The following is a 10140-nucleotide window of genomic DNA, read 5'->3' as shown; positions in this document are numbered from 1 at the left end:
CCCACACACACACACACCCACACACACACACACACACACACACACACACACACACAGGCTGTATTTATTTGATCAAAAATAATAATATATTTTAAATAATTAAATAAATATTTATTATAAAAATAATAATATAATATAAATGAAATAATATATTTGAAATAATAATATATTTTAAAATGTAATTTATTCATGTGATGCAAAGCTGAGTTTTCAGCATCATTCCTCCAGTCTTCAGTGTCACATGATCCTTCAGAAATCATTCTAATATGCTGATTTCCTGCTCAAGAAACATTTATTAATTTATTAATGCTGAATACAGTTTTGTACTGCTTAATTTTGTGAAAACTGATTCTTTGTTGAATAGAAAGTTCAAAAGAACAGCATTTAATTATTAGAAAAAATAAACCTTGTGTAAGTTTATAAATATCCTTACTATCACTTTTGATCAAGTTAATGCATTGTTTCTGAATAAAGCAATGCATTCACTTGATCAAAAGTGACAGTAAGGACATTTATTGCTTAAAAATAGCTTGTTACTGGGAAAAAACTGAGCTATTGCAAAATGTAGTCAAGTTAATAACATTGCGTTTTTTAGTACTGCAAAGAACCAGCCAACTCAAGAAACTCTGTACACAGGTGGATTTTTCACTGAAGAAACAGCAGAGCAAGGAACCTTTGCAGAACATTTTATTTTACTGTAGAAGTGGCTGAGTTATTGTCATATCACATATACACCAAGCTCTCACACAACCCTCATACTGACTGGAAACGGCTCCACATTGAGAGTGTTCATTTGATGTGTTCATTAATGTCAATTTCTGTTTGCCGTCTCATGTAACAGCTGTAACTGTGTGTGTTTTCTCTTATTAAGACCCATATCTCTGTCTCTCTCCCCTCCAGCCTCTAATCAGCCGCCTCGTTTCCAGAATTACTTCTTCCAGTCGTACCTGCTCATCTATGAGAACACACCAGTGGGTGAGTGACTCTCACAAACACACACATACTGCTCTATCTGTACACACACTGATGGATCTTTCTACACATTCTCACAGATGAACTTATTTTTCAGTTTTCGTGATTTTAGTCCATAAATGCTGAATGGACCATGTTTGGTTTGACTTTTAGATTATTCAGTTGCTTTTATGTGTAAACTAAGCAAAAGACACATATTAGAAAAATTAGATATGGGCATTATGATTGCAAAGAGTATACAGTATGAATAGTTATGTTTGCTACAAGTATCTGCAGAAATGGTTTATACATGAAATCATGTGGTAATGGCTTTTTTTAAGATAATACAGTGAACTGAATATTTGAGAGGTACATCTTTATTTTTTTTGTGGAACGGTTAAGGTTGCGTGCTAAAACCCTCATTTAAAATTTTCATCTCCTGTAAAGCACTGGCACTACAGCCATGCACATTTTGACATACATTTTTGGCAAGCATTTTCATTTCATAAAGGGCGTTAATCCCTCCTTGCTGTCTATACTTCCCATCTCTCCTCTTATACACCTCTTCATCCCTTATTCATAGTTTTCCTGTCTTTAGGTCGAAGAGCATGCATGTTTATTTAACCTTGTGACCTCTTGTTATCATAAGCTGCTTTTGTGCTCTTATCTGACCCTCAGTCTGCAGTTTGCCTCACTGTTCCTTATTTGCTTCTGTTTTTAACCTCTTGCTTGTTGTGGACTGCATGATAAACGCTTATTTAGAATAGAAGTATATTTGGAGTAAAGTATTTACGCTGTGTTTTAGGCCTAAAAAGTGCTTTCTCTTCATAAAAAACTCATAAGGAGTCACCAAGAGTGAAAACACTTAAATACATTGACTTTATATGTTTTCTCCTGCCGTAAGTTTGAAAAACGTAAACTTTTTTTTTGTGCATTTGGTGCATTATACAGAAATGCAGCATTGGATGTTAGTACTTTTTTGAATACATTGAAGCATTGATTGTAACATTTTATCATTAAAAAATTACATTAAACTACAAATATTTCCCTCAGAGCCTTAAAAAGATGAGGACGGTGTCAGCAAACCAGTCCTCTGTGATATTGCATAATTGACAGAGAAGAGAAGTACATGATTGCAGCAAAATTAGGAATGCACTTTTCTGGTGTGTTGTATAGTTGGTTTAGATTCAACTCTGTGTGTTTGGTCTCAAGCGGTGTTTTACTCTAACAGTCTCTGTCTTTACGTTTCTGTCTGTGCCTGTATGTATTTCAGCGTTTTTTAGGGACCCTGATGATTGACAGGGCAATTTGAGAGTGTCAGGGTTTTCATCACCTTGCCGCGTGTTGTCGTGAGTTGGTTTTAAAATAGATCTATCGGGCCCCTTCGCTGATAGGAGGCTCTCTGAACCGCAAATACACTTATACCTCACTTATCCATAAAATCTCAGAATTCTGCCATCCAGCCCATTTTACCTGAACCGTCTGCAAACAAGCAGTTTGTGTGTTTAAATGTGCATTTTAGAAGGGCTCACAACTGCGCCTCTAATACATTATAACTCATTACAGGGTGTTTCTTCATTTTAGACCCTATTGATTTTTAAGGAAAAAAAAAAATTTTAAAACATACTTTTCACACTCTTACTAGTTTATTTAATTTGTCTACTAACAGTGTCCGAAAGTGTGTGAACATACACTACCGTTCACATGTCTTGGGGCAACACATTTTTTATTTTTGTTTTGGAAAAAAAAGTAATACTTTTATTCAGCAAGAACACATTAAATTGATCAAAAGTGAAAGTGTAACCAAAATGTTACAAAATATTTCTATTTCAAATAGGTTTTCAAGCATATTCAAATAGTAAAGAGTTATTCTAAATTGTAGTAATATTTCACAGTTGTACTGTTTTTACAGTAATTTTGATCAAATAAATGCAGCCTAGTTGAGCAAAAGAGACTTCTTTCAAAAACATAAAACCTTATTGTTTTTTTGTTTTTTTTTGGTAATGTGCATAACTTACATTAAATTATAATTTAAGTCAAGTCAAGTCACCTTTATTTATATAGCGCTTTTAACAATACAGATTGTGTCAAAGCAACTGAACAGCATTAATTAGGAAAATAGTGTGTCAATAATGCAAAATGACAATAGTAAACACTAATTTTTCAGTTAAAGACAGTTCATCATTGAATTCAGTGATGTCAACATCCAGCTCAGTTTAAATAGTATCTTTGCAATCAAGTCAACGGTATCGCTGGAAATGAAGTGTCCCCAACTAAGCAAGCCAGAGGCGACAGCGGCAAGGAAAAAAATTAGACGACAAAGAATTAACTTGACGGAGCTCAAACTCAAAACACACAGCAGCAACAAACAGGAAGTGACGTCTCCCAATCCAGGGAGAATTTAATATAATTTAATATAGTTACATAACATTCTATGATGAAAATGGTAATGGTGGAAATTAATTTTTGGATTAAAATAGATGACACCTTTTTCTTGATAAGACTAATTTCATAGCTAGCCTTTTATATATCCTAATTACACACATTTCATATTTTTAATACACACATTACATATTTTTCTCACACAATTATGCTCATTTTACAAAATTGAAGCTAGATTGGAAATGACCAGTAAATGAAAATTGAAGTTAAAGAAACACTCTACAGTACTTGCAAGGCAGGAAGTTTTTGTTATTTAAGAAATTTAAAGACTTTAGGCCAGATTTACTAAACGGCTAATTAGCGCCGGGTGATCACTCTGGATCACTCTGCTGGTGAGTTACTGACAATGCGCAAATTAAAGAACAGACGCAACATCTCATTTACATATCGACCAACGCAATATACCAAACACAGCGCAAATAAACAGAGCCGATGCTCATCAGGTGCGGGTGATCTACTTACGACACAGGAGGAAATTTTTTTTTTCAGGTTTTCTGACTTTTCCAGGTTTTAAGTGCTATAATCAGGTCCCCGGTGCATCTACCAATCAAGGAACCGTGAAAAAGATTAACTCAGTAACTTTGTTTTGATAAGCTTTTTTCTGCAAGCGTCTGAAAAAATGAGCGTGTCTGATCTCGCTCCCCTAGTGACGTTGCCAAGGGGTCTCCTTATAATATTACCACCCCTTAATCTGTAAGTTTCCACCCACGCGTCGTCATTTTGATTTCGCAAGTGACAACAGTGTACCAGCTCTAATGCCATGGTGAAAGTTTGAGCAAAACATGCTAACTGTTCTGCCTTTGGCTGCACAGATGAGCACAGAACACTATTTACAGTCCCAGCCTCAGAGGAGACAAGAGAGCAGTGGATTTATTGATTTATTTACTGTATATTGCTGCTGCCACACAGATCTAAAATAAACATGCAATTTATTTCCCAGCTGTTTACCTTCACAGACTTTGTTTTTGTAACTCTTGTGTTTTTAACGTAAACTTGTGTGTGAATGGGAACTTAGTTTAGTTGCTGTGACAGCCGCTTTCTGTCCGTGTGCTTCGGATGTGTGCTTTCAGAAAACCATCAGAACTCATATAGTTTAAAGCACATGATTTCAGCACGATAAACATGATAATCAGAACCAAAACAGATGTTTTTTAGCAGGTCCGAGCTGTAATGGGTGGCGGGGAGCAGCAGCTCATTTGCATTTAAAAAGACAGGCTCGAAAAACAGCGTGTTTCTGCTTCCACTCAAAATAGGCATTTTCAAAATGATATAATAAATGATCTGTGGGGTATTTTGAGCTAAAACTTCACAGTTACATTTAGGACATTAGGAAATCACGTTGCGTGATTCATTTTAATACTCTCCTCCCATGAATTTTGCGTCTGAAAGGGAAACTCCTACAAATGCATATTCAATAAGGTCAAGCACAAATATAACGGTGTCCACGCCTTTTCAGCGCTAATTCTTCACTGCATGTCTTTAGTAAATCCTGACAGTACTATTTTAACGCCAAAAGATGGTTTGTGCTGGCACAAGCTGTTAGTAAATCTGGCCCTAAAAATTGAATAAATATTCAACATTTAAAATTGAAATGACAGCGATGATGTCATTGTCATACCATACTGAATTCCAATTGATCTGACCAATCATAACGCCACATTTTGTCCAACAAACAAACCATACAGGAGAGTAGATTAACGTTAGTGGACTTTAACTTGAAAAATGGTGTGTATTGACGTCTTTCTGCAGTTGAAACAAGATACCTTCTGATGTTCATTTATGTTTATTTTGTGCTATAACTAGTAAAGTGGAAGAGACGATTAGTTCACATGCCGCTACAGCGATCTGTCATGACACATTAAAGAGCCACTCACGCTCTCCATCAACGCAGCGTTGAACAGCAAAGACGCTGATGTTGCATGCTGTTTGATGAGCCATTTACATGAGGTTAACAATGAACTCACAACTAGTTGACTACTTTTTATATGACCAGTAAAATAAAGAGTAGTTGTTCAGACCCTACTATGTTAATTTTATTGAGATTAATTAGGATGTGACAAGCTGTTCCCAGACCAGCGTCGGTTCAGTCAGGGTTCATTTCCACCCGCAGCAGTGTCAGCGTGCCCTTTGTGTCCTCTCTGCCCTGCCTGACTCTGATTGGTGGCTGGAGCTGTCAGCCATGTCTGATTGGATGACTCTGATGGCTTATTCATGGAGAGGGCGGATGATTGGACAGTGCCAATTTGTCAGAGTTATAGTTTATTAGTAGCGCAGATGTCCTCGTACTGGAGGACTTCCAAAAGACACACACGCACTGGCACACCCCGACACAAACACACACACTTACACGAATAAATGCATGCAAACCAATACATTCACACTCATGACTCGATGGAGACACAGGCTTTTCACTGGAGTGTGTGTATATGCATATAATCACGGCGAACAGTATCTGTGTTTATACAGGATCAAGTGCTTCATATTGCTTGATGAATTTTTGTCATTGTGTTTGTTCAGTGAGAATATGTTTGTGTGTTTGTGAGAATGTGCTTATTTATAAGGGACAATTGTAACACTCTAAATATACACTACCATCCAAAGGTTTGGGTTTGTAAACGTTTTATGCTCACCAAGGCATTTATTGAATCAAAAATACATGACATTTTTACAGAAGTATTGTGTAATGTGATTGCAGTTTAATTTTTTCCCCCTATTTTAATCTATTTTAAAACGTAAATTATTCCTGTGCTGGCAAAGCTGAATTTTCAGCATAATTTCAGTCTTCAGTGTCACATGATCCTTCAGAAATCATTCTAATATGCTGATTTGCTGCTCAAGATGCATTATTATTAACATATAAACATTTTTTTCCAGAATTTTTTGATACATAAAAAAGTTGATAAATAGAAAGAAGAATAGAATTTATTTGAAATAGAAATATGTAGTAACATTATTAATGTCTCTATTATACATGTCTTTACAGCCAGCTATAATCAATTTAATGCATCACTGATTAAAAGTGTTAATTTCTTTTAAAGAAAAAAATCTTACTGACCTCAAACATTTGTAGTGTATCTAGAAATCTAGATTAAAGACACATCTCTTTGGCCAAGCATTCAAATAATGCATCTCATAATCTTTTACTGCAGTTATATCTGATCAAATGCACATTATTATTCTTTAGTTTGGGTTAAACAAATCGATTTTGCTTGGTTGGAACAGCAGCTACGCTAATTATGTTTCTATTTGTTTCTCTGTTTTTTGCCACGGGATTGACATCCCGTGGTAACTAGGATTTACACAAGCTTCAGTCTGGATCCAGAACACCTGAGAAGAGATGATGCCAACCCCTCAGAGGACCTCAGATGATGCCAACCCTGAAACAACATACAGAACTACCACATTTTGCTATAAGTTTGATTGCATCATATAATAATTGCTGTTAATAGTGTTCATCGTCTGTTTTATTACGTCTTAAATTGATTTTTCCGTACTGCTGGTTCGTCTGGTCAGAGGAGAACTGGCCCCCCGACTGAGCCTGGTTTCTCCCAAGGTTTTTTCTCCATTCTGTCACCGATGGAGTTTTGGTTCTTTGCCGCTGTCGCCTCTGGCTTGCTTAGTTGGGGACACTTCATTTCCAGCGATACCGTTGACTTGATTGCAAAGATACTATTTAAACTGAGCTGGATGTTGACATCACTGAATTCAATGATGAACTGTCTTTAACTGAAAAATTTGTGTTTACTATTGTCATTTTGCATTATTGACACTATTTTCCTAATTAATGCTGTTCAGTTGCTTTGACACAATCTGTATTGTTAAAAGCACTATATAAATAAAGGTGACTTGACTTGACTCTCGGGCGAGATCCCAATTCGTCAGTCACAACTGACGTAGCGTCGAACGTGACTGACTGAAAGGGAACAGGTCGATTTTGGCGTGTCTAATTAATATTCATGAGCCTCTCTTCTGATTGGCCTGTTGTTTTCTGAATGACGCACGGCCAGGCCAACCACAGGTAACTAGGGTCAGCCGACGTCACAGCGCTAGCTACTGCAGATAATTATAATGTTAGTTTAACAGCAGTCTGCTGCTACCACTGAGAGGAGTTTGAAGACTTCATTAAGAGCACACAAATGCACCACTTAGGTGAACCAGAGGTTGAAGACATATAAACGTGCATTGCATGATCTAGGTTTCAAAACTTGGATACTTTGGGCCCTATTTTAACAATCTAAGCGCATGGTCTGAAGCACATGGCGCAGGTGCCCTTAGGTCGTGTCCGAATCTACTTTTGCTAGTTTAACGATGGAAAAAATGGTCTGTGCGCCAGGCGCATGGTCCAAAACGGTTGTACCTAGTTTCATAATGAGCTATGGGTGTTTTGGGTGTAACCTGCAATAAACCAGAGTCTCATCTCCCATTCCCTTTACAAGCCAGTTGCGGTCGCGCCATGACAGATTCGCTATTTACATGGTGGAATTTGCAAGAGCAAAGACTAAACGCGTCTCCAGAGAGGAAACGGATCTGCTCATGCGCAAGTTTAAAGCATACACAATAATAATCTTTTATTGCATAATACGAATGTGACCCTTAAATAAAAAAAATACTATTGACTTTAGACCAGGTTTTAATTGGTCAATGGCGCAATCGTTTTCAGTTGCCTCAAAATAGCAACGCTCCAACAATACGCCTGAACACACCTTGTTTTCAGACCAGCACACCCATGGGCGAACAGATGTGCGCAAGTGTATTTGCTATTTAAACAACGTGGCGCTGGACGTGAAAATGATAACTGCATCGGGCTGAAACTAGCAAAAAACTCTTGTGTCGCTCCTGGCGTCGCATTGCGCCGGGTGTATGATAGGGCCCTTAGACTGGATATGTGTCTTGGTGTTTGGTTTCAGATAATCTGATTCATAATAGTAATTACTTGACTTGACATTGTTGGTAATTACTTGACTTGACATTGTATCTTCACCATTGCAGAAAATGTGCAAGACTTCCAATGTTAGTTAGCAAAAGTAAAGTAGCTCAGAGCGTTAAGTTGATTGAAATGGACAACCTTGTTCTTATATTTTGGTTTGGATCTGGACCTGAAGGGGTCTAGTTTGGTCTGGGTTATAGAAGGTCTTGTCTTGACTCCAACTCTGGTGGTTACAACAGGCTATTATAGAATCAGATAAATGTGATGTTCCTGTGCTGTGCTGTGTCCTGACCTGACCTTCACAGCTTACTGGTGTTTATTAGGGATGCACCGATACTGAGCTCCTGTACTCGTACTTGTACTCATTAAAATGCCCCGATACCAAACGCCCTAACAATATACATATGCTTTTGGTTTCTGTACCCAATATTTTAAAAATGTACAAATGCAATAAAATATTGGTATCGGTACTCGGTATCGGCAAGTACCAAAAATAAAAGTATCGGTATCGGGCGAGTACTGGAAAAAGTGGTATCGGTGCATCCCTAGTGTTTATACTTGCTTAAAAAGAAATGTTTTTCAGTGATTCTTTGCTGCATAGTTTGGTTAGTTTTACAATGTGTCATCATTGAGTTGGATTTAATTTATAGATCTTTGTATTGGTTTCTGGGCTCTTTAAACCACATGTTGAAGGTTTTCTAAAGAACTATAGCCTAATTTTTTATTTATTTTTTTTCTTCTTCCAAGTATTACAATGAGTCAAAAATGAAGTTGGATACTCAATCCTCACTGGTCAGATTTCCATGACCTCTGATTGGTGGGATTAGGTTTTCTTGTCTGTCCAGCTGAGTCACTGTGATCTAATAAGTTACTCTGTGACTATAGAAGTGCGATTAGATTGTGTTGTTGGTGTTAGACTGTTTTGGGTGTTTTTATGTCCATTGGGGATGTGCATCTCATGATTCAAGCCGATACGATATGCATCTCGATGCATAGCCTACGATACATTAAAGATACATATGAAGCAGCTACCGATGCGATGAGATACGATTCACCCCTGTTACGATGCAGTGCTATCCGATTCCGATTCGATTCGATTCAACACATTGCGATTCGATGCAATATGATGCAATGGAGAAAATATGATCACATTTAATGTCTCGAGGCCTGTTTCACAAAACAAGTTAACTAAATAAGCCAGGCTTATTTCAGTTAGTCTGACTCATTGTCAAATGATTTGGTTCCATAAAGCAAATTTAACATAGACCTAGATCAAGCTTAGAATGCCTCGAGGCCTGTTTCATAAAACAAGTTTACCAAATAAGCCAGGCTTATTTCAGTTAGTCTGACTCATTGTCAAATGATTTGGTTCCATAAAGCAAATTTAACATAGACCTAGATCAAGCTTAGTCACTGTGGCAACTTTTTCTGGGAAACTACCCTGGTCTAAAGCAGGCTAACTGTCAGGCTAAGCTAAGCTCCTCTACTGACCAATAGGAACATAATGATATTACCACTGTCACACATACTATTATTTGACTTTGTTTTAGTTTCTAGCTATGCAGCCTTTCTCTCTGGTTTTATTACAGCTGCACCTTTTATAGTTTGCAGAACATCAGAACATAACAATCTAAAATTGCTCCTTAAAGCATTAAAATAACTAAATTAAAAGTTAAAATCACTGAATTAAAAATTTAAATAAATAATAAAGAAAATGACTACATTTTAACTGCTATAAGAAACACACATTAACTAATTTGAGTTTAGTAATTAGTACTGTAGCCTACTAGCTTACATTTGATTTACCTATTACAATAGTC

At 36.9% G+C, this 10140-nt stretch overlaps 1 protein-coding gene across 1 annotated transcript in view; it reads left to right on the top strand.

The window, feature by feature from the left end:
• cdh23 (cadherin-related 23) overlaps window positions 1-10140 on the top strand; it is a 270976-nt gene that overhangs the window by 23254 nt on the left and 237582 nt on the right. The window contains exon 3 of the mRNA XM_016474656.1: window positions 901-975. Coding sequence (XP_016330142.1) covers window positions 901-975 — 75 coding nt within the window. The remainder of the gene's footprint in view (window positions 1-900; window positions 976-10140) is intronic.

Source organism: Sinocyclocheilus anshuiensis, unplaced genomic scaffold, assembly GCF_001515605.1.
Source record: "Sinocyclocheilus anshuiensis isolate Anshui unplaced genomic scaffold, SAMN03320099.WGS_v1.1 scaffold300, whole genome shotgun sequence".
In the NCBI taxonomy this organism is placed as follows: domain Eukaryota; kingdom Metazoa; phylum Chordata; class Actinopteri; order Cypriniformes; family Cyprinidae; genus Sinocyclocheilus; species Sinocyclocheilus anshuiensis.
This window is presented reverse-complemented; position numbering and strand designations above follow the sequence as displayed.